This window comes from Oncorhynchus keta, chromosome 15 (genome assembly GCF_023373465.1).
Source record: "Oncorhynchus keta strain PuntledgeMale-10-30-2019 chromosome 15, Oket_V2, whole genome shotgun sequence".
Taxonomy (NCBI): domain Eukaryota; kingdom Metazoa; phylum Chordata; class Actinopteri; order Salmoniformes; family Salmonidae; genus Oncorhynchus; species Oncorhynchus keta.
The window spans coordinates 21,004,782-21,030,333 of record NC_068435.1 but is presented as its reverse complement, the minus strand read 5'-3'; the positions used below and the strand labels follow the sequence as shown (position 1 = coordinate 21,030,333).

The 25,552-nt window shown below is 42.6% G+C and overlaps 1 protein-coding gene across 2 annotated transcripts; it reads right to left on the bottom strand.

Annotated features, from left to right (window-relative positions):
- Positions 1-208: 208 nt before the first annotated feature.
- Positions 209-19,452, bottom strand: LOC118370787 (zonadhesin-like). 2 transcript variants are annotated; one of them, XM_052463656.1, is made up of 23 exons: positions 19,265-19,452; positions 18,716-18,756; positions 18,109-18,356; positions 14,493-15,045; positions 14,105-14,301; positions 13,376-13,756; positions 12,227-12,528; positions 11,788-12,053; positions 11,341-11,394; positions 11,086-11,223; positions 10,532-10,794; positions 10,337-10,421; positions 10,156-10,227; positions 9,907-10,044; positions 9,128-9,390; positions 8,862-8,946; positions 6,535-8,769; positions 6,125-6,333; positions 5,864-6,020; positions 5,238-5,617; positions 2,268-2,397; positions 1,248-1,416; positions 209-969 (listed from the first exon to the last, which is right to left on the bottom strand). In XM_052463656.1, the coding sequence occupies exons 1-22, from the start codon at positions 19,339-19,341 to the stop codon at positions 1,283-1,285; spliced, it is 6,408 nt and encodes a 2,135-aa protein (XP_052319616.1). In that variant the 5' UTR covers positions 19,342-19,452; the 3' UTR covers positions 209-969; positions 1,248-1,282. The 2 variants fall into 2 exon arrangements, with proteins under 2 accessions (XP_052319616.1, XP_052319618.1); XM_052463658.1 differs by lacking the exon at positions 9,907-10,044.
- Positions 19,453-25,552: the final 6,100 nt, after the last annotated feature.

The following is a 25,552-nucleotide window of genomic DNA, read 5'->3' as shown; positions in this document are numbered from 1 at the left end:
GTTTGCTAGGTGCACAAACACATATTTTCCTTCAAGTTTGGAAGTATCCTATTACCTCAGACTTGACACCACAGTCGTATCTGTTGCCCTAAAAGTCACAGTGGCGTCTAATCGTTTCGTAACAAGAACATTCTTTTCATTATTGGTTAATGTTTGACATATAAGGAATGGTGTGTATTACCTCTGACTAGACCAATGGAGACACACATGACCAGACTGATTTATAAGGAAATAAATAATACACCATAACCAGGGCCCAGAGTTTTTCGAGTTTTTCAAGCCACGTGAGTTACAACCATTGCTTCTTTGTTGTCCCTTCTTTAAACTGGACTTCCCTACTGCTTTCAACACATACAGAATCGGTGCAGTGTGAATCATTTTGGATTATTTATAAGATGTCATAAAATTCCTATCAATCCTAGATATATCATTCAAGAAATAAAACATACATTCAGTGGGATAAAACATCAGCTAAAACACTTGCATCCTTTGTTTACATCGTTTTCTATTATCGTACAGTAATATTGCACATTACAGTCACTGAACTATTGGACATCAGCCTAAAGCTAAAGGAATGTGGGCTTTTGAATATATAGTACACATTAGAAGTAATACACAAATATGTAACTTGTGTACATTGATTCATACACTAGGTGAACTGTGCAAAGAACCTACAGTAAGACTGAAAGAGATCTCAGAAGGCACACAGGTGGGTCATAAGACACAGTAACAACAGGATTTAAACCAAAAGTCATATAGAAGGAGTAGAATACTTCATTGATCTCCTCTCCATACAGTCCACAAAAACACACGCTTTTTTTTGTTTAACCCAAGTACTTTCAAATACGCTGTGTCCATTGTAGGAAGGAAAGTGTCTGCCTATGAGAAGAATATTACACAATCAATGGTCTTGATGCACGGAGGTCAGGTCACTGGCCATAGACAACGTTACGAAGGGAAGATGATCCTCTGAAAACATAAAAGAACGAGCAGTCAGTCTTGGTTTTGGTGCTCTTTAAATATGTAACATATGCAATCAATAAAAAATAAGAATGACTAGCATTGTTCCCCAATAAATCAAATCTCTCTGCTTGGTAGAGAGATAATTAAAGTGGAACTTGAAATTCTAAAAAAGTTCAATAAGGAGGGGAGTTCCTAATATGGATGCCGTACTTTACACTCCACACACGATATGGCAGACAATAACATGGCAGTGGTAGCTAGTACTGGTTTCTGTGACTACATACTTCCATGTTATGCTCAGTCTGTCCTCTGTCACTCTCTAACTCTCTCTGAACTCCTTGATGCTCTTGGTCTGGTTATTGTCGGGCTTCATCATATCGTTCTTCTTGTTGCCGTCAAAGTTGCCACACAGGCCGCCCACCCTCCTCTTGTAGGTGTGGGGCAGGATGATCTCTACAGAAAGTAAGCACATGGATATCAGTTTACTGCAATACATAAACCAGTTTACTGTATATAATAAAGAAGTTTACTGTATAGTATAAAGCAGTTTATATCATAGAGGTTTACCGCATATCATAAAGCAGTTTACTGCATATCATAAAGAGGTTTACCGCATGTCATAAAGCAGTTTACTGCATATCATAAAGCAGTTTACTGTATATCATAAAGCAGTTTACTGTATATCATAATGAAGTTTACTGTATATCATAAAGCAGTTTACTGTATATCATAAAGCAGTTTACTGCATATCATAAAGCAGTTTACTGCATATCATAAAGCAGTTTACAGTATATCATAAAGCAGTTTACTGTATATCATAATGAAGTTTACTGTATATCATAAAGCAGTTTACTGTATATCATAAAGCAGTTTACTGCATATCATAAAGCAGTTTACTGCATATCATAAAGCAGTTTACAGTATATCATAAAGCAGTTTACTGTATATCATAATGAAGTTTACTGCATATCATAAAGCAGTTTACAGTATATCATAAAGCAGTTTACTGTATATCATAATGAAGTTTACTGTATATCATAAAGCATACATTGCACATCTATAGCATATCGTAAACATTACACAGATGTGTTTGGATTGATATGTTGTCTTGTTACCACATTTTCAACAAAATATGAAAAAAGGTGTCAGCTATGATGACATGTATGATTATATTATCTGTCCACAGATAAAGCCATATTGTGTGGTCTGTACAGCTGTCTGTCTTACTGTCCTATCATTAGAGAGACTACTGAGGTACCACTTATTTAAACTCTCCTTTGGCTGTACTATAACAGTGGTGTTACCTGCTCTGCTGTCTCCATCAAACTCCACGGAGAGGCCGAAGTCTGTCTTCAGGTAGATACGAGAGGAACGCTCCAGAATCCTCAGACCACCTGCTGGTGAGACAGGGGCACGGGTGCTCCTACCGTCCAGCTAGAGAGAGGGAGAGAAAGAGAACAAGCAAAGAAGTGAAAATATTAGTGAACAAAATAATATGCATTCCTCTGAAGTTCAGAGTGTACTACAACCCTGTCATAAACCATTTATTTGATACTGCACAGATAAGGCTCAACCAGTGCCCGAGTGACTGCTCCTTTGCCCTCCTATGAAAAAGTGCCCTGCAGCTTGTGGATTTTTGGAATTTTAGGAAAGACTTTTGAATTATATTTTGAGTCTCTTCATTTTTAGTAACATTTTTAAATGCAACAAATTGCACATCAATCTAGATAATTCCTTAAACTCTTGAATCTCAGAATATTATACCCCTCCCCACCCTCCCGCCCCAGATTGCACTTGTCTGACTTGCATGCAGTGGCTACCGGCTGCAGGCACCAGACGGGGAGACTTGAATACTGGTAGGAGGCTACTTTAGAGTTGGGTCTGTTTCCCACTGTTAGGGACAAACAATGGGGCAATCTGACTGCTTGTTAGTAAGAGGCAGATTATTCAGATTTTTTTTCTCACTTTTATTTAACCAGATAGGCTAGTTGAGAACAAGTTCTCATTTACAACCACCCCAGGTGGTGAGGGTAGGCAACAACATCTCCTCCCCGCTGATCCTCAACACGGGGGCCCCACAAGGGTGCGTTCTGAGCCCTCTCCTGTACTCCCTGTTCACCCACGACTGCGTGGCCACGCACGCCTCCAACTCAATCATCAAGTTTGCGGACGACACAACAGTGGTAGGCTTGATTACCAACAACGACGAGACGGCCTACAGGGAGGAGGTGAGGGCCCTCGGAGTGTGTTGTCAGGAAAATAACCTCACACTCAACGTCAACAAAACTAAGGAGATGATTTTGGACTTCAGGAAACAGCAGAGGGAACACCCCCCTATCCACATCGATGGAACAGTAGTGGAGAGGGTAGCAAGTTTTAAGTTCCTCGGCATACACATCACAGACAAACTGAATTGGTCCACTCACACTGACAGCGTCGTGAAGAAGGCGCAGCAGCGCCTCTTCAACCTCAGGAGGCTGAAGAAATTCGGCTTGTCACCAAAAGCACTCACAAACTTCTACAGATGCACAATCGAGAGCATCCTGGCGGGCTGTATCACCGCCTGGTACGGCAACTGCTCCGCCCTCAACCGTAAGGCTCTCCAGAGGGTAGTGAGGTCTGCACAACGCATCACCGGGGGCAAACTACCTGCCCTCCAGGACACCTACACCACCCGATGTTACAGGAAGGCCATAAAGATCATCAAGGACATCAACCACCCGAACCACTGCCTGCTCACCCCGCTATCATCCAGAAGGCGAGGTCAGTACAGGTGCATCAAAGCTGGGACCGAGAGACTGAAAAACAGCTTCTATCTCAAGGCCATCAGACTGTTAAACAGCCACCACTAACATTGAGTGGCTGCTGCCAACATACTGTCATTGACACTGACCCAACTCCAGCCACTTTAATAATGGGAATTGATGGGAAATGATGTAAATATATCACTAGCCACTTTAAACAATGCTACCTTATATAATGTTACTTACCCTACATTATTCATCTCATATGCATATGTATATACTGTACTCTACATCATCGACTGCATCCTTATGTAATACATGTATCACTAGCCACTTTAACTATGCCACTTTGTTTACTTTGTCTACATACTCATCTCATATGTATATACTGTACTCGATACCATCTACTGTATGCTGCTCTGTACCATCACTCATTCATATATCCTTATGTACATATTCCTTATCCCCTTACACTGTGTATAAGACAGTAGTTTTGGAATTGTTAGTTAGATTATTTGTTGGTTATCACTGCATTGTCGGAACTAGAAGCACAAGCATTTCGCTACACTCGCATTAACATCTGCTAACCATGTGTATGTGACAAATACAATTTGATTTGATTTGACCTGGCCAAGATAAAGCATAGCAGTGTGAACAGACAACAACACAGAGTTACACATGGAGTAAACAGTAAACAAGTCAATAACACAGTAGAAAAAAAAGAAAAAAAGAGAGTCTATATACATTGTGTGCAAAAGGCACGAGGAGGTAGGCGAATAATGACAATTTAGCAGATTAACACTGGAGTGATAAATGATCAGATGGTCATGTACAGGTAGAGATACTGGTGTGCAAAAGAGCAGAAAAGTAAATAAATAAAAACAGTATGGGGATGAGGTAGGTAAATTGGGTGGGTTATTTACCGATGGACTATATACAGCTGCTTCGATCGGTTAGCTGCTCAGATAGCAGATGTTTAAAGTTGGTGAGGGAGATAAAAGTCTCCAACTTCAGCGATAGACGTCAGCAACAGAACAAACTTAAATTAAATCAAATCAAATGTAGTTTTTGTTTGCCTTTCTTTATTTTGAGCACCTTCCCTCCCAATGGGCTGTGCATGGTTTTGCCACACGCGCTCAGACATCTCATGTGTATTTACAGTACTCTATACTATTCTACGCTATCTCATTCACTTAATAATGCTGACGTATGTTGTGTAATTTGTTAGATATTACCTGTTACCTGCACTGTTGGAGCTAGAAGCACAAGCATTTCGCTACAACAGGAATAACATCTGCTAATCATGTGTATGTGACCAATACACTTTGATTTGTAACAATTCTAACACCTAGACAGAGATAATGTTTTAGAGAGGTGTTCAATATGACATGGGGCAACTGATTACAAAACGCTGAGGATGAAAAACCATAGAAAGACTGCTATAAATAATGTATAAAGAGAAGTACAGGCTATGAATTGCCTTATACTGTACTTGTCATGTTGCGTAATGTATATGTCCAGAATACTTACAACAAGTTTCCTGTTGTTTCTGAACTCCACTGTGTGGTTATAGACTCTGATCTTCAGTCCTCTGAATCGCAGACGGTTGTCGTTCTCTTTGCTGTGATCATGGCTGTCTTCATTGCTGTCCCTTTCCTTGCTGTCTTTATGCTGGTCATCCTCATCCTTGCTGTTACCATGACGACTGTCACCATGTCTACTGTCCCCATGACTGTCCACACCATCCTGGTTGACGATCTCAATGATGGCCTCGATGTAGACATCTTGCTGGTTCTTGGACAGGCCTGTGGTCTGGACCAGAATGTAGGACTTTCTGCCGTCAAAGTCATGCTTCATGTTGTCAAAAGTTCTGTACTCTGGCTCTCCATTGATAGAGCACTCGCTGAAGTCTGGAAGGCAACAGTAGGGACATCATTAGTGCATAGGCATAGCCGCGGGAAGTAGGGGTGCAGCACCCCCTAAAAATCACAATAAAAACAATGAAATATATAAATGTAACTTAAAAAAAAAAGAATCCCAGAAGTAGTGCACTGGGCCTGGAGTAAGATATAGCCATCTGTAGCATGGGAAAGATATATCTGTAGCATGGGAAAACATTTGTACAGCCCATTGAGCAGGTCAAGTGTGGCCTATACCTGTTGACTTGCAGAAATACTGTCCGGCTTCATTCTGAAAACAGACAGAATCCTCATCACACCCATTTTCATCGTCGCAGTCAATCTCCCCCACACCGTCGCCTTCATCACACTCACACTTTTGATGGCAGTGCTCAGTGTACCAGTTCTCTTTAAACTGAAATCAAATAGATCATTAAAGTAATTACACTGCACATGTTACACATATAACTAGGTAGCTACATCTAAAAACAGTTTAGAATTTTGTGCTGGGTTACTCACATTATGACTGTTGCCATTGCTGCCTACACAGCCACACTGCTGGATGGGCACACACACCCTCTGTTTGAGAACAAAGCCGTCGTCACATACACAACCCTGTACACAGGGCTCGTCAGCATGGCAGTCAGGAGGGCCATGGAGGTGCTTACAGGTGGGCTGGCAGGCGGAGATGCAGGAGATGTAATGGCTGTTCTTTAGGCAAGATGACGCTAGAGAGAAAATAACAAATACGATGTTGAGTGTAAAGAATATGTATCACATATGTATCACACTGACTGCAAGTACAGAGATTACATTTCCCTTGTACTTTCCATTTTGAAAAGACAGATTGTATAAAACTTGTTTTAAAGGAGGGGTGTGTGATGAATGAAGATTGTAACTTTGTGGTATCGAAGGACACAAAGACTTACTTGGTCTTGCTGTGGTGGGCGGTTGTGGTCTTGCATTTGTTGGTCTTGGTGGTCGTGGTCTTTCAGTTGTTGGTTGTAGGGTTTGTGGTCTTTCTGTTGTTGGTCTAGGTGGTCTTGGTCTTTCAGTTGTTGGTCTTGGTGGTCGTGGTCTTTCAGTTGTTGGTTGTAGGGTTTGTGGTCTTTCTGTTGTTGGTCTAGGTGTTCTTGGTCTTTCAGTTGTTGGTCTTGGTGGTCGTAGTCTTTCAGTTGTTGGTCTTAGTGGTTGTAGTCTTTCAGTTGTTGGTCTTGGTGGTCTTGGTCTTTCAGTTGTTGGTCTTGGTGGTCGTAGTCTTTCAGTTGTTGGTCTTAGAGGTTGTGATCTATCAGTTGTTGGCATTGGTGGTTGTGGTCTTTCAGGTGTTGGTCTAGGTGGTTGTGATCTTTCAGTTGTTGGTCTTGGTGTTTCTGGTCTTTCAGTTGTTGGTCTAGGTTGTCGTGGTCTTTCAGTTGTTGGTCTTAGAGGTTGTGATCTTTCAGTTGTTGGTCTAGGTGGTTGTGATCTTTCAGTTGTTGGTCTTGGTGTTTCTGGTCTTTCAGTTGTTGGTCTTGGTGTTTCTGGTCTTGCAGTTGTTGGTCTTGGTGTCTCTGGTCTTGCAGTTGTTGGTCTTGGTGTTTCTGGTCTTTCAGTTGTTGGTCCTGGTGTTTCTGGTCTAGCAGTTGTTGGTTTTGATGTTTCTGGTCTATCAGTTGTTGGTCTTGGTGTTTCTGGTCTATCAGTTGTTGGTCTAGGGGGTTGTGATCTTGCAGTTGTTGGTCTAGGTGGTTGTGATCTTTCAGCTGTTGGTCTAGGTGGTTGTGATCTTTCAGTTGTTGGTCTAGGTGGTTGTGATCTTGCAGTTGTTGGTCTAGGTGGTCGTGATCTTTCAGTTGTTGGTCTAGGTTTTCGTGGTCTTTCAGTTGTTGGTCTTAGAGGTTGTGATCTTTCAGTTGTTGGTCTAGGTGGTTGTGATCTTTCAGTTGTTGGTCTTGGTGTTTCTGGTCTTTCAATTGTTGGTCTTGGTGTTTCTGGTCTATCAGTTGTTGGTCTTGGTGTTTCTGGTCTTGCAGTTGTTGGTCTTGGTGTTTCTGGTCTTTCAGTTGTTGGTCTTGGTGTTTCTGGTCTAGCAGTTGTTGGTTTTGATGTTTCTGGTCTATCAGTTGTTGGTCTTGGTGTTTCTGGTCTATCAGTTGTTGGTCTAGGTGGTTGTGATCTTTCAGCTGTTGGTCTAGGTGGTTGTGATCTTTCAGTTGTTGGTCTAGGTGGTTGTGATCTTGCAGTTGTTGGTCTAGGTGGTTGTGATCTTTCAGTTGTTGGTCTAGGTGGTTGTGATCTTTCAGTTGTTGGTCTAGGTGCTTGTGATCTTTCAGTTATTGGTCTAGGTGGTTGTGATCTTTCAGTTGTTGGTCTAGGTGGTTGTGATATTTCAGTTGTTGGTCTTGGTGTTTCTGGTCTTGCAGTTGTTGGTCTTGGTGTTTCTGGTCTTTCAGTTGTTGGTCTAGGTGGTTGTGATCTTTCATTTGTTGGTCTAGGTGGTTGTGGTCCTTCAGTTGTTGGTCTTGGTGTTTCTGGTCTATCAGTTGTTGGTCTAGGTGGTTGTGGTCTTTCAGTTGTTGGTCTTGGTGTTTCTGGTCTATCAGTTGTTGGTCTTGGTGTTTCTGGTCTATCAGTTGTTGGTCTAGGTGGTTGGGATCTTTCAGTTGTTGGTCTAGGTGGTTGTGATCTTTCAGTTGTTGGTCTTGGTGTTTCTGGTCTTGCAGTTGTTGTTCTTGGTGTTTCTGGTCTTTCAGTTGTTGGTCTTGGTGTTTCTGGTCTTGCAGTTCTTGGTCTAGGTGGTTGTGGTCTTTCAGTTGTTGGTCTTGGTGTTTCTGGTCTATCAGTTGTTGGTCTTGGTGTTTCTGGTCTATCAGTTGTTGTTCTTGGTGTTTCTGGTCTATCAGTTGTTGGTCTAGGTGTTTCTGGTCTTTCAGTTGTTGGTCTTGGTGTTTCTGGTCTTTCAGTTGTTGGTCTTGGTGTTTCTGATCTTGCAGTTGTTGGTCTTGGTGTTTCTGGTCTTGCAGTTGTTGTTCTTGGTGTTTCTGGTCTTGCAGTTTTTGGTGGTTGTAGCCTAGTTGTTGTGGGTGGTTCAGGTCTTGTAGTAGTTGGAGCTGGTGCAGTGGTGGACTTGTCCACTGGAGGGAGAACAGGTTTCTCTGTTGGTGTTGGTGGCTTAATCAAGTCTAGAAGATAAAATAATATCCAAATTATGACAATGACCCCAAACATGGTTGTGTTTTTGACCAATATGAACTATAGAGGGAGTGACCCTTACCTGCACATCGCCCACGATGCAAAGAAACATCATCTATAGTCACGTCGGACTGATCAGTGGTGCCTCTGTGGCCCTCGAAGATGATCTGAGATCAAAGTAAATTCATTCAGGGGAAACATTCACAATAGCAAATTGATATATAACAAACAGGTAAAGTAAACACATTTTGTCAAAAGGACCTCTGGATGAACAAGCTAGTCTTTAAATTACAACATACAGGGTGGAAAAGGCCAGGGGCTACACCAAGACCAAGGTCACGCCACTACCTGGAAAGGTCCAGTGGTCATCAGATCCACCTGAGCCCGTTGCCATGAGTCTCCCTGGTTGTTCTTCTTCCCCCACACCCTTTCCACATAGCGGCCCTGGAGCAGGTAGACGTGCAGACCCATGGTCTCGGCCGAGCCAGACATGTGGTACCAGAACTGCAGACACTGAGGACCGGGGTCAGAACACTCAGAGCTGAGGAGGCGAGCCGTGTCTCCGTTAGACACACTGTTGGCCTCGATGTATAAGTAGTGACCAAATGGACCTGCCGATTATAGGTGAGAGTAGATTAAATAAGATTAGAGATGGGGTCACAGGGCCTCCTGAGTGGCGCAGACCCGGGTTTGATCCCGGGTGCTAAGAAGCGGTTAGGCGGGTCATGTTTCAGAGGACCATTGACCCAACCTTTGCCTCACGAGCCCATTGGGAAGTTGCAGCGATGAGACAAGATTGAAAAAGGGGGTAAAAAAAGAAAAAAAGAGGTGGGGTCACATGAAATTCCTTTAGATTTGATTAGGGGTTCTAACAGCAATGGGACAGGTCAGATTGTTTATGAGGTTAATTGAGAAAAAATAATAGTTGAGGGTAAGTCTTTCAATCCAATTTGGACTTTCAGGCCCGTTGTTTGAGTTTCGGAGATTTAGCAACCATTACAATGCATTAAAAAGCATTGCAATGTCCAACAATAAGCATTTTGGCGCACATTCAGGCGGTAGCCCCGACCGGGACTGAAACCTGGGTCCAGTGACTGTCAAGCCAAACACATCCTACGAACACCTACTTCCTTTTGTGTGGTCAGCTGATGGCCCAGTCATGGCAGTGGGGGTGGAGCCACTGTGCCTTGTCCAATCAAAAACGTCTGTCATTAGCTGGGTAAAACCGCAGAGGTCCTGCTCGAAAGCGCAATCAAGGTTGCAGACTGAACGGGGAACATTGGGAACATTTGTAAATGTCAACATGAGTCTAAAATTTTAACATATTATTCTGAAAGATCTTTCCATAAGAAAATGCGTTTATAGATGTTATGTACCTGGATGTGGGGCAACTCCTCCATCAACTGAGGAAGGAACTGAAGCTCCACTAATACCACCAATCGAAGAACCTGCCAGAGGAAGCAAAGGAATGGCATTGGTCATAAAGGGTGAACGTTTTCTTATCTGACATTCAGGGATTAGATAAAGCACGTGTCCCTATGATCATTAAATACTCACCTGAGCATGATTCATAGTGGATGGAGACGTCATCAAATGCCACATCAGACCGAGGGTCAGAGCCTCGTATTCCCTCCATGATGATCTGAAACAGAGACCTTTTGTGTTGGATGGAAAACAATCTCCCCTCTCTTTATAAAATCACAATCTTTTCACAATAGTTAACCCTCTTAAACCTCTGTGACCTTCTCCTACCTTGAATGACCCATCGATTATAATATCCACTTCTGCCGGATACCATGTGGAGCCCTGGTTGTTGGCTTTGGACCACAGTTTTTTGTTTCTGTTGTGCTGGTCAAGCTGGTAGACATTGAGAGCCATGGCTGTGGCCTGTCCGTACATGTGGTACCAGAAGCGCAGGCAGTATTTGCCCGGCCCGTTTTGGCACTTAGGGCTCATCATACGGGCAGAGTCTCCGTGGTAAACACCGTCACCCTCAATGTACATGTAGGAGCCACCTGACCAACAAACACACACAGACACACTTAACATCACGACTCACAGCATATTAGCTCTGAAATGGCTTGCTTCCATGGTGTCTAGGGTATCTTCTATGTAGACAGGTATTTATATATATATAACTATCTGTACAAGTCGATAGGCTACAACCATGTATTGACGCATTCATTGAATAATGCATTCATTGAATAACAGTGACTGATGCACATTTGAACATTGAGATTGGATCTGGGTGTGTAAGATATTGGTCGTTTCAGATATGTTTTTGTCACAACCATGTAACCTCTCACCTCCTGTGGTATGGTCTTGGGTTGGCCCTGTGAGGTCAGATGGGGTTGGGCCTCTCAGTCTCCTCCAATCAAAACTGTCCTGAATAATCTGCTCCCACCCACACTCGCTCTTGTCAAAGTTGCAGTCTAGAGGACAAACTGTAGGAGGCAGAACCATAGAAAAATCTGTCATCAAATGAACCAGATCGTATAAAAGGCATGGAAACGCTGCCATTGATCAATTTGATACAAAAATAATGTGGTCAAGGTTCTTACGTTCCTTGTCAGGTGTAGTAACTGGTGGTATTGTGGGAGGGCCAGGGAGACTATCTACAATGATAAGACAGACAGCAAGGTTTTTCACAGGAACACATTGGACAAGCCTCAGGTTCAGGTGGATGTGAGGGAGGGCAATGTAAGAGAAGTAGGGCGGAGGGGAGGAGGGAAAAAAGGGCAGGAATTAGGGATGAAAGAGGGGAAGGAAAAGAAGAATGGAGTAAGGAATGAAGGATCCATGTTGAAGACTACAGCAAAAAGCTAAGTGTACGATGATGGATGGGGTGAGCAAACTCCATACAATCATGGTACGGTGTTCATATTAGGATAGCCTCACCGTAGTAGTGGGACCATAACCAAATATAAATTACATTAAAACCTGAAGATTGCCTCTAAACTCAATACATCATCATCATTACGAAAACAACACCATCAAAAAACACTCACCACAGGCGGTGTTGTTCCACCAGGGAGGCAGGGTCACATTGGCCACTTCGCAGGTGGTCACATAGGACCTCAGGGAGTCACATGTCACATGCATGTTCCCGCCGGAGGCACAGTGGTCGGACATACAGCTGTCGATGTAGGGTGTGGGGTGGACGAAGGGGTGGCAGGGCTTGAAGGCTTCGCGCAGCAGTTTGGAACACTCCCGGTAGCCCTGTTCGTTGAAATGAGAGTCACATGGTTGGGGGGCAGGGGGGGAGGCAACACATCTAGGGTAGAAGGGAAAGGAGAGGAGATCAGTGGTGGACTGGATTTCATAGAATAGTGTTGATGACACAACCATGGTCCCCATTTCAGATTATGCACAGGAAAAAGTCATTAACTACGAACCGAATGACCATTGTACGTTACCGTTATGGTTTAAAACAATTAACCCACTCACCGATCGTCTTCCGGACTATTCACTCTCCAGCTGTTGGCGAACGTGACCACGTTGGTCTCGGGTTTGGTGCCGTTAGGGGTCAGGAAGTCATCCCCCTGGTCATCGGAGTAGGTACCACAAAGGCCGCACATCTCACCCTTGTAGCGCTCGTCCAGCTGCAGGAAAAGCCTGCTCTGGTCGTCCAGCAGCATCCGAAGGCCAAAAGTCGTCTCCATGACAGTGTACTGCTTCTTCTTGTACAGCTTCACCTCGCCGTATGTGCCATTTACTGTAACTGGAAGATGCTGCCAAACATGGTTCACCTACAGGGGAGAGTAGGGAAGGGTAGAGTAGAGTAAGGTAGAGTGGAGCCAAGTAAAATAGATGACAGTAGAACTGAACTGAATTAAATTGAATTGTTGTTGGAGTAATGTACAGTACCAGTCAAAAGTTTGGACACACCGACTCATTCAAGGGGTTTTCTTTATTTTTTTACTATTTTCTACATTGTAGAAAAATAGTGAAGACATCAAAACTATGAAATAACACATATGGAATGATGTAGTAACCCAAAAATTGTTAAACAAATCAAAATATATTTTAAATTCTTCAAAGTAGCCACCATTTGCCTTGATGACAGCTTTGCACACTCCTGCCATTCTCTCAACCAGCTTCATGAGGTAGACACCTGGAATGCATTTCAATTAACAGGTGTGCCTTGTTAAAAGTTAATTAATGCGTTTGGGACAATCAGTTGTGTTGTGACAAGGTTGGGGTGTTATACAGAAGATAGCCATATTTGGTAAAAGACCAAGTCCATATTATAGCAAGAACAGCTCAAATATGGCAAGAACACTTAATGAAAAGCCTTTGAATGAGTAGGTGTGTCCAAACTTTTGACTGGTACTGTAGGTCTCCACCATCTCACAGGACAAATTGTAGACACTAAAGTACACTGAATCGTCACAAATACAAATGAAGACATATAATGGATAGGCATAGTTAGATTCGGCACTACAAGTCTACATAACATTTATTTGACTTGTCATGCCAAAACAAAACAGAACAGTGGGGAGGGCTAGTGGGAATCCAGTGGGTCAGCAATGCATGGTAATGTAATCACAACAAGTAAAGAAAGATTATTCACAATTTTGTAGTTTTCATGCTTACTGTGGCACTGTAGTTTTGCATCTTCACATGCAGACCGCTTGTCTCCAGAACCACTGCGCCCAGCTTGGCACTGCTCTCGTTTCTGGGGTTCCAGTTCTGGCCCGTCACTGAGAACTGGACGGGTGTGTCCCCACCGCAAGTCTTGGCCAAGGTATAGCTGCAGCCCCCCTGGAAGGTGTATGCCTTGCCGTCGAAGGTGATGTAGTGGGGGTCTCCGTAGACGTGGCAGGTGGCCGGGCTGGAGAGGAAGCAACCGTTGACCCCCTCCTTGACCTTGCACACCTCGTCGGCCGCGCAGGAGGAAGCAGCACACTGGAGTCTGTCCCCACCCATACACTGGCACACACGATTACACTCACCTTCCATGAACGTCTCTCCTCTCTAGAAAAGGGTGAAGAAAAGAGTGATGAACACCAACATTCTCTGTGTGTGTGTTGTATGTGTGTGTGTCTGTCTGTCTGTCTGTCTGTCTGTCTGTCTGTCTGTCTGTCTGTCTGTCTGTCTGTCTGTCTGTCTGTCTGTCTGTCTGTCTGTCTGTCTGTCTGTCTGTCTGTCTGTCTGTCTGTCTGTCTGTCTGTCTGTCTGTCTGTCTGTCTGTCTGTCTGTCTGTCTGTCTGTCTGTCTGTCTGTCTGTCTGTGTGTGTGTGTGTGTGTGTGTGTGTGTGTGTGTGTGTGTGTGTGTGTGTGTGTGTGTGTGTGTGTGTGTGCGTGCGTGTTAACATTCCCTACTTCATAGTGTTCTCCCTTTATCCAGCAGCCGCAGTCCTCTGCAGGTACACAACTCCCCCCGCTGAGCTTGAAGCCTGGGTCACACACACACCTCTCCTCACACCACCCACACGCCCCTTGAATATCCATGCTGGAGCAGACCTCAGGGCAGCCCTTAGCACAGGCATTGTAGTGGCTGTTCGCACCACACTCCAGGGCTGGGGGAGGAAGAGAGAGAGATATGAGACAAAAGTCTGGTCATGGTGTAAAAGAGGGCTATCACCACCACCAACATTATCATTATCATCATCGTCATCATCATCAAGTCCTCTCCAACTTTACCAGTTAATAAGAGCAAACTGTTTACTACAACAGGAAGGTGAAAAGAGGAAACCATAAAACAACTTACGACACATAGTCGAGGTCCTCCAGGCTGGTATGAGCACCCCGGCCTTGAGACACATATCTGAGTAGGAATGCAGGGCTTCACACAGCACCTCTGGGTCACCATCCGCTCCACACATCTCTGCCACACAGCTCCGGAAGTAGGTCTCTGCTCCCAGAACAGACTGGCAGCCAGAGAAAGGCCCATGCCTGGAGACCAGGGACCCACAGTATTGCTCGCTGGCATACTCCGCCTCCTCAGTTGGTTGACACTCAAGGGGGAGGACGGTCAAGTCACAGGCCTCGCTCTGCCAGTTCTGTCCGAATGTGGCAGAGTCTTCGGCCTCGGAACTGCCAGGTGTGTGGTAATCATCGTCTCTCAGGTGGTTGAAGTTCCCACACATGCCACAGACTTTACCGGAGTACGATACGGGAACGGTGATATGGACAGCACCGGCGTCGTCGTACGATACAAAAAGGTTGAAGTTTGTCTCCACAGCGACGGAAGCAGCGTTGCCTAGGATGTTGACAGTGCCACCATTGAGGCTCAGAGGGAGTTTCCTCCAAATGCCATTGACCTGAAAACATGATACAGATTAGTGTGCTTGAAAGACTTTGGTCTTTCTTTGCCGTTCCCTCATCTATGGTAGTATGTAGTAAATATTTACTGGATCAAGGTGTTCAATACTTTGGAATAGGGGACAAATTACTAATACCCTAATGGCCCATAAAACTTTGAAAACCTGATAAGGTTTCATATTATTGTACATTATTGTGTAACAGAACTTTGAACTCATCTGAACTTAGTTGTATTGTAAATACTTTTAAAGATATCAGTCAATGGAAACAGCAGATACAGTGAGCTCCAAAAGAATTGGGACAGTGACAGTGAAATGGTTTATTGTTTTGGATCTGTACTTCAGCAGTTTGGATTTGCAATAATATAATATTATGAGGGTATTTCATCAATATGGGATTAACCGTTTAGAAATTACAGCACTTTTTGTACATAGTCCCCATATTTGAGGGGACCAAAAGTATTGGGACAAATTCACTTTTATGCATTTTAAAGTAGTAAAAAGTGAAGTATTTGCTATATTCCTAGCACACAATGACTACATCAAGCTTGTGACTGTAAACATGTGTTTGGATGCTTTTGCAGTTTGTTTTGGTTGTGTTTCAGATGATTTTGTGCCCAATAGAAATTAATGGTAAATAATGTATTGTGTTATTTTGGAGTCACTTGTATTGTAAATAATAATATAATATGTTTCTATACATTTCTACATTCTACATTGTGGATGCTACCATGATTACAGATATTCCTGAATGAATCGTGAATAATGATGATTGAGAGGGTCATTGGCATTATCTGCATAAATGGCTGCATATTTGCATTTCACAGGAGAGAAACACACCTTATCTGTGGCAATCTCAATGAAGAAATGTTCCCCCAGAAGTCCTGGGGTCACTGACACAAGGAGACGTGTGATGACTGATGAAAATGTGAATTGACTAAATGTATGTTATTGTGTGAATTAAATTGTCGTGTTTGGTTTGTTTCAAGAGCTCATAAAGGGCTGCACATTTGGACATGTCTCACTGCATTGTATGTTTTCTGGTTGATGCATTTTTAAAGTGACTGGATTGAAATGAGATGTTGGGTTGATTGGTTATCAGGCACATTCCTGTAGTCTGGTCAGAACATTCCAATTCAATTGATTAGATTAGAATCTGGGTGTGTTGTTCCTGCGTTTTGTTTTCACTAGCAAAGAGCTCAGAAATGTTAATTCAGGCTGGGGATGCGTTCCCGCTTGAATTTGGTTAAAAGGGCAGTGAATTTGCTCATACTTTGAGAACTTGCTACCAAGCTCCTGTGTGTATCAGACACACATCATTTCTTCTCTTATGGGTTATTCTGACCTGAAGACACGTGTAACAACTACTTACTCTGTGTTATTCTCTAATGTATCATGTATTTCATGCACACTGTAATTGTTTGATTGTCAATTATTTTGTGACTAATACATTCTAATTGTTGAATTGAGTAAATGCATTCCTCGTTTTACAGAGTAACTCTTTGATTGACTATAAGCCTATAATGTAATAGGTCTATTGATAGTGGTTATATAAACTAAACACATATCACATGCTTGGGTACCACCTTGACATCCCCGATCTGCTGGCCTCAATAACTTAATGCTAGAACATTGGTTGCCAGGATTAGCTATTTGAATCTAGTCTTAATAATTGCATAACGGTGCAAGTTAGACATTATAGTCATTCTGAGTCGGTGATGCAATGTTTCACTATCTTGCTATATCCTCCAGAGACCCACAGGGCCTGTTGCATTCATTCACATCATATTGGAGTCAGATTGATGACTGTAGTTTAGTATTATTAAACAGAATTTCGACTTAATGGTTGGATAATTTTTATCCATCTACATAATGGTGACCCCTCATCCTCAGTCGATGGGGATTTCCACCAACCTACAACCTTGTTATTGTAATGGTGACCCCTCATCCTCAGTCGATGGGGATTTCCACCAACCTACAACCTTGTTATTGTAATGGTGACCCCTCATCCTCAGTCGATGGGGATTTCCACCAACCTACAACCTTGTTATTGTAATGGTGACCCCTCATCCTCAGTCGATGGGGATTTCCACCAACCTACAACCTTGTTATTGTAATGGTGACCCCTCATCCTCAGGCGATGGGGATTTCCACCAACCTACAACCTTGTTATTGTAATGGTGACCCCTCATCCTCAGTCGATGGGGATTTCCACCAACCTACAACCTTGTTATTGTAATGGTGACCCCTCATCCTCAGGCGATGGGGATTTCCACCAACCTACAACCTTGTTATTGTAATGGTGACAGGATTAGCATGTCTTGGGGGTATGATATTTGTGCGTCTGTAACTTTTTCACTCATCATTAATCACGATTCATTCAGGATAATCTGTAATCATGGTAGCATCCACGTTAATGTAGAAGTGTTCAGAAACATATTATACTCTTATTTACAATAAAAGTGACTCCAAAATGACACAATACATTATTTACCATTAATTTCTATTGGGCACAAAATTATCTGAAACCCCACCAAAACAAACAGCAAATGCATCCAACATGCATCCAACAAATGTGTAGTCACAAGCTTGATGTAGTCATTGTGTGAATATGGGACCAAATACAACACGTTTTACTACTCTAATACACATAGAAGTGAATTTGTCCCAATACTTTTGTTCCCCTAAAATGGGGGGACTATGTACAAAAATATGAAAATACCCTCAAATTGAAGCTAACAGTCTGCACTTTAACCTCGTAGTCATTGTATCATTTCAAATCCAAAGTGCTGCAGTACAGAGCCAAAACAACAACAAAAATGTCACTGTCCCAATACTTTTGGAGCTTAATGTATATTTAGACCCAGGGACTTTGTTTAGCACTATTATGCAGTGACTCAATTACAAATAGCACAACCAAAGTCATGATATTTTCTGCGTCAAGATACATTATGTAACATTATAACGTGTTCAGTTGGAATTTGCAAGACTAAATCACATGTGAAAGTGATTATAACCAATAAACCATTATACCTTCCATGTAACAACCTACAAGGTACTCACCATGACCCGGTGGTTTTGTCTCTTGTGCAGGGAGACCCTGAGGTTCTCCACTTCCACCATGACCTGCTGAACAGCAGACACGGAGGAGTTCCCTCTCAGCTCATTCTTCACCTCAACACTGAAGTGGGGCAGGGGTGTCTCAGAGGGCGCGCACACCCGGGTCAGGACGTAGGTACAGGGTCCCACGAAGCGGAAGTTGGCCCCGTCAAAGGTGCTGTAGTGGGGGTTGCTGTGGACAGTACAGGTCCCTGAGAGAGAGAGAGAGAGAGAGAGAGAGAGAGAGAGAGAGAGAGAGAGAGAGAGAGAGAGAGAGAGAGAGAGAGAGAGAGAGAAAATGTAAACATTTTAATACACTATTCTGTGTTTTGGCTTTTAATAAAGGTGTGTCTTTCTCCAAAGTTACTGTAGTAAGAAATTGGTGGTGTGGATGACACTGGAATTAAGGATGTGAACTGCACACAAGTGTAGCCTATACGCCAGACTGATGAATAGGTTGCTAGTTCTACTGACAAAACCCATTTCTCCTTTTGCAATCATTGTGTTGTTTGAAGAAAAAAAAACAGCAAAACAATGCTAAGCATTATTTGTTTTTAAAACTATTTCGCACCTGCATCTGTCCTGGTAACTGATGAGCTGTCACCTTCAATGCTGAAGGAAGAAAAACAACATCAGGATCAAATCAAAACATTGGAAGAGAAATGGATATCAAAGTAGAACACGTTGTTTGCCTGTCAATACATCAACATCCTAACCTCAATGTCATGGTGCTATCAGAGAACAAGTTGCAAACAAAAGTTCAGCATTAGTATTATTAATACTAACGTGGACATAATAAGGACTTAGACAGTAATCATAGAAGTGAGAAGACTGAGATGCAGCCAGAGAGAGAGGGAGAGGGGAGGGAAGAGGGGGCAGAAAAGAGACACACAAACACATAGAGCCCCAGTGTCCAATACCTATGCCAAGGCAGATGGATGGATGGATGGATGGAGCGAGGGAGGGAGGGAGGGAGGGAGGGAGGGAAGGAAGGAGGAAGGGAGGGAGGAAGGGAGTGTGTTGGAGAAGAAGGGAAAGTGATAGAGTGAGAGAGAGTAACTAAAAGTATGTTAGATGCTAGACATTAGACCAAGAGATACAGTATGATAGTGAGACCCACCTTGCGTTGGTTCCTGCCTGAAGCAGGCAGAGGAGGGCTGCTGTAGCCACCAACCCAGTGTAGGTGCCTCCTAGCATGGCTGTTCTCCTTGCTGTGGTCCCTTATGGAGGCTAGAGATAAAACACCGTTTGCACTCTTTGTACAGAGAGAGTGGAGAGTACTGAGTCTCTGAGTGTTGTCAGGTCTCACTCGGATTCTGACTGGGAAGAGGAGAGCAGGCAGGCTTTTATAAGGGGGAAGCACACACCTGATAAGGTAAAACTCAGAGCAGTGGGCGGGTAAAGTAGAAAATGGGGGTGGTCAGGTGTATGGCGTCAAACAGACATTGAATTGACAAATTGATTGAGAAACAGTTACTATAAAGTATGTCAGTCTCCAGGTCAGGGATTTAGTATAGGATCAAAGCTATGGCATGGCTAGTAGACTACGCCATGCTGATTAGAGATTAATCATAATCAAAAGATTCTGTTTTATTATGCTTTTATCCCACTTCTTAGGAGATAGGACCATATAAAAATCACAAGGAAAAAGTGAGGACAATCACTGAGATACATTTTTTATAGAATTAATAAAAAATGTATTTATTGATAAGATCAAGAGTGGAAATGAGGGGAAATTCAGGGGAATCGGGTTCTGGGAGTGAATTTACAGTAGTAAAATTGTGCTTTTTAAGGTAAATTCAAGGATTATACATTGGTGGGTTCCCAGAGTGATCCCCCCAACCCATTTCCACGCCTGGCTTAGACATTTTTCTATTGGAAAACTACAGTGCTAAAGTTAGTTTATTTGCTTATTTCGGACACCTCATGATCCAAAAAGTAAAAGGTGAGTGTAAAGCAGTGTAGTTAGTTCCACTCTGAACAAACAACTGAAACAAAGTAAAAGCATGATTAATACTTAAACAAGGTGGCATTTATAGAAATCTTGTGTTTGACAATGGGTTTGTTCATGAACAGGAACAAACAATGCAGATATAAGCAAGCTTGGTAGTCAACAACTTTCACTTTTCTTATAACCAATATTCATCCATTTTAACCTGGTTTGTGGGTCATTCAAACAATGATGGTAAAACAAAATCATGCAAAACCTAAAAAAACATACTTTGTTGCATATTGGTCATAGAAAAGGAGTGTATTTACTCAATGCTTGCTGTCTTGGCAAAATCATACTGGAAACAGAAGGGTAAATTGTCTGTACAGATGTAGGATCTTAATTCAATCATTATTTTGTTGCTGAGAATTTTCTTGCACAGCAGGAAATGCAAACTTGCAGTGTATTTGAGGTTTAGAAAAGGCTTCTAAAATTGGTCATTTCCATTTAGAAATGTCAGACTTGATTTTCCCTAACGAAAAATGTATCAACGCCTATAAAAATGTCAATTTATTATAATCCACATAATAATTTACATTTCCTGTTGCTGCAGGATAATTTTTCTGCTCTAGCAAACTGGCTCAAATTAGGATCCTACATCTGTACTATATAACAGTTTAGAATGTGAAATACTCCAAGTTGTTGACATGCACTATAACATGTATCAGATTAGCCACTTCCTCCTCAATGAAAACTTAATCTGTAATCCAGGGACTACAAATGGAAATGAGCCTTTAAGCTAAATTGCACATTTACAGAAGATACATGTGCATTCATTAAAGTCGAGTCAAGTAAGAGTAAAGCAAAGTAAAGTTCAGTGACTTCAAGGAGGAATAATATTATGTGACAGAGTGTGTGTCTAGAGAGCATTCATGACATTCATTAGGGTGGCAGGTTGCCTAGCAGCGGTTAAGAGTGTTGTCCCAGTAACCGGAAGGTCGCCGGTTTGAATATCTGAGCCGACAGGGTGAAAAATCTGTTGATGCAAGGCTCTTAACCCCAATTGCTCCTGTAAATCGCTTTGGATAAGAGCGTCTGCTAAATGATATAAATGTAAATTACAAAGCTCCTCCTTATCACTGTAAATGCATGTAAGCAAATAGTTTGCCCAGACACTGAACATTTCCCAAGGTCTTAGTTTAAAAGATAAAGATAAAGCGTCTGTGACACCAGTAAATACAGGTAGTAGTGCACAGTCCCTGAAGTCCGACAATTTTCTCATGGCTTCTGGAAAGGATAGAAACTGTCAGCCGATTTCCCCCACTAAGCAACTAGTCGAAGTCAGAGCCCGAGCCTTTGCAGGTCTCTCCACCGGTTATGTGCAATAGTGGTGCACGGGTCAGCTGTTTGTTCACTCGCAATCACTAATAACCCATCCGCAACCGCCCAACTGCATTTGATAAAGTGAAAATCTGAGGCCCGAACCCAACCCTGACATGCAAATATAGAAAATGTGCTATATGCTACAGTCAAAGACAGCAGAACGATTGAGATGATTCTGCTTCTAATTCCCGACACATTGGTAGGCTGTGTTAGTAAACTTGTCTATACTTAGATACATGTAGTTTTTCTTTTGCCATTATATGTTGCTCCAGAAGACTAAATCAACTCTTTATCCACAGAATAATGTAATAGATGGATAGAATGAATGCTTTAATCTAGTTGACATTGGGACAGTTTTCTCTCTCATCTTTCGCTGAGCAAAGACATTTGGGACTGGAAAAAAAGTCAGTTTTATCGGTTGTAATGAAAAAGAAAGCTGTGAAAACGACCCTACATATTTCTGATAAGATTTCAGTTCGGCTTCAACGCATATTTTATGTTTATTTATTTAACCTTTATTTAACTAGGCAAGTCAGTTAAGAACTATTTCTTATTTTATGTGTAGGAAAAATGTGATTGAAATACAATCAGCTTTTATGTTGCTTTTATGATGAAGATAGAACCTCTGCAGATGGTATCTAACTGAGCATTACCTTCTATCAAGATGCAGAAATAAATGAATCATATTTCTCCACTCCTGTTCCCAAATCCACATTTTGCCTGCATTTGGTGTATCAATTTACAACAATAAATGCTTAATTCTGCCGGAGTTATTGTTAATGTGAGAGGTTATAGACCTACAGTCAGTGTCCAGATTTCAGTTTCCATTCAACCCATCTAAACAGTAGGTTACAGTTACCTTGATGTGCTATAGGCCTATTTGAAGTCCTGTCTTGTGACTATCGAATTTGTATCACAATCATCACACATACAGTTGAAGTCGGAAGTTTACATACACTGAGGTGTACTTAGGTAGAACAAAATCGCTTCCATAGTTACTCTTGCATAGTTTGTTTTGTTTTGGTATGTTGCACTAAAAGGGGCTAATATTGCGTTGATTTGATCACAATTCCCACAGTAAAAGGAAACGTTGATAGTGTTAACTAACGGGGAAAAGTCTTTAAAGTTGAGTTTCTTCTGCTGGCATTCCCGGGGGAGATGCCCACCCACGCACAATTTAGAGGGAACATTAGGTAAGGGGTCTGAGCCACTGAAGCCTCCTACCATTAGCTCTGACAAATTGAAAACCCTAGTCAATGGCGACTCTTCTACCCGCAATATTAGGCTTAAAAAGAATCATCCAGCGATCATACATTGTTTACCAGGGAGCAGGGCTACTAAGCTAATCTGAAGATGGTGCTGGCTGAGGCTAAAACTGCCGAGTGTAGATGGTATAGGGATGTTGTGGGAGGTCCAGTGTAAACACAAACTCATTTCCTTGACAACTTCCTTTACAACAGCTCTGCGCTGCTCTGCGAAGTGCAAGAAGTATGAACGCCCTGACAGAGGCCATATGTTGTAAATGTTGCATGGCCAATGCAGATGTCGGATTGACCATAGAAAGCCTTCAATTTAGCAAGAAAGACGCGTTGGCATCGAGCAATTGTCTTTGGCCCCCTCCCAGTTAGGGGGAGTGATGAGCTCTACATCAGATTTACACAACTCAATCGGTGGTTGAAAACTGTTTTCTGCCCCTCCCAAAATATAGAATTTATAGATAACTGGCCCTCTTTCTGGGACTCCCCCACAAACGGGACCAAGCTTGACCTACTGAGGAGAGACAGACTCCATCCATCTGGAGGGGTGATCTCATCTTATCTATCACCATACACAGGGCTCTAACTCCTCTAGCTCTACAATGAGATAGGGTGCAGGCCAGGCAGCAGGCTGTTAGCCAGCTTTCCAGCTTAGTGGTGTATGCCAGTAGCACAGTCAGTATAGTCAGCTCAGCTTTCCCCATTGAGACTGTGTCTGTGTCTCGATCTAGTTCGGGCAAAACTAAACATGCTGGTGTTCGCCTTAGCAATCTCTCTGGAATAAAGACCTCCTCCATTCCTGTCATTATTATAATAGACTGTGATAATATCTCTCATCTCAAAATAGGACTACTTAATGTTAGATCCCTCACTTCCAAGGCAGTCATAGTCAATGAACTAATCACTGATCATAACCATAGTGATTGGCCTGACTGAAACATGGCTCGAGACTGATGAATTTACTTTCTTAAATGAGGCCTCTCCTCCTGGTTACACTAGTGACCATATCCCCCGCAAATTCCACGAATGAAGAGGTGTTTCTAACATTTACAACAGCACATTTCAATTTCCGAAAAAAATGACTGCATTTTCGTCTTTTGAGCTTTTAGTCATAAAATCTTTGCAGCCTACTCAATCACTTTTTATAGCTACTGTTTACAGGCCTCCTGGGCCATATACATCCTTCCTCACTGAGTTCCCTGAATTCCTATCGGACCTCGTAGTCATGGCAGATAACGTTCAGATTTTTGGTGACTTCAATATTCACATGGAAAAGTCCACAGACCCACTCCAAAAGGCTTTCGGAGCCATCATTGACTCGGGTGGGTTTTGCCACAGTCATACCCTGGATCTAGTTTTGTCCCGTGGAATAAATATCGGGGATCTAAATGTTTACAACCTGATTTGAGGAGAAGAAAAACAATCCTAAATGTGTTTTTGATACTGTCGCAAAGCTAACTAAAAAGCAGCATTCCCCAAGTGAGGATGGCCTTCACTTCAGCAGTGATGAATTCATGAACTTCTTAGATGAAAAGATCATGATCATTTGAAAACAAATTACGGGATCAATGGAGACCCTCAAGTTTAAAAAAATCCTGTATCTCTCGACACATTCACTAAAATAGTCATGGCCTCTAAACCTTCCAGCTGCCTACTGGACCCCAATTCCAACTTAATTACTGAAAGAGCTACTTCTGTGCTTGGCCCTCCTATGTGCACCAAACTCACTAAAAGTGGCAGTAATAAAGCCTCTCCTGAAAAAGCCAAACCTTGCCACATTTTGGCCTATATCGAACTATCGGCGTATTCATCTCAAATATTTTAGAGAAAGTTGTTGTGCAGTAACTCACTGCCTTCCTGAATACAAATAATGTATACAACACGCTCCAGTCTGGTTTTATACCCCATCATAGGTACTGAGACTGCACTGTGGTAAATTATATTTTGATGGCGTCAGACCAAGGCTCTGCATCTGTCCTCATGTTCCTTAACCTTAGTGCCGCTTTCGACACCATCAATCACCAAATTCTTTTGGAGAGATTGGAAACCTTAATTGGTCTACACGGACAAGTTCTTGCCTGGTTTAGATCTTATCATCAAATCAAATGTATTTATATAGCCCTTCGTACATCAGCTGATATCTCAAAGTGCTGTACAGAAACCCAGCCTAAAACCCCAGACAGCAAGCAATGCAGGTGTAGAAGCACGGTGGCTAGGAAAAACTCCCTAGAAAGGCCAAAACCTAGGAAGAAACCTAGAGAGGAACCAGGCTATGTGGGGTGGCCAGTCCTCTTCTGGCTGTGCCGGGTGGAGATTATAACAGAACATGGCCAAGATGTTCAAATGTTCATAAATGACCAGCATGGTCGAATAATAACAAGGCAGTACAGTTGAAACTGGAGCAGCAGCACAGTCAGGTGGACCGGGGACAGCAAGGAGTCATCATGTCAGGTAGTCCTGGGGCACGGTCCTAGGGCTCAGGTCCTCCGAGAGAGAGAAAGAAAGAGACAATTAGAGAGAGCATATGTGGGGTGGCCAGTCCTCTTCTGACTGTGCCGGGTGGAGATTATAACAGAACATGGCCAAGATGTTCAAATGTTCATAAATGACCAGCATGGTCGAATAATAGTAAGGCAGAACAGTTGAAACTGGAGTAGCAGCATGGCCAGGTGGACTGGGGAGTCAGTTGAAACACTATTGTTTTCACTATATATTCTGTCTCTTGATGGTGTCATTTGGAAACATAATGTCAACTTTCACTGCTATGCGGACGACACACAGCTATACATTCAACATTGAACATTGAATTTGTCAGAGGACAAATTATGTCTCCAAAAAT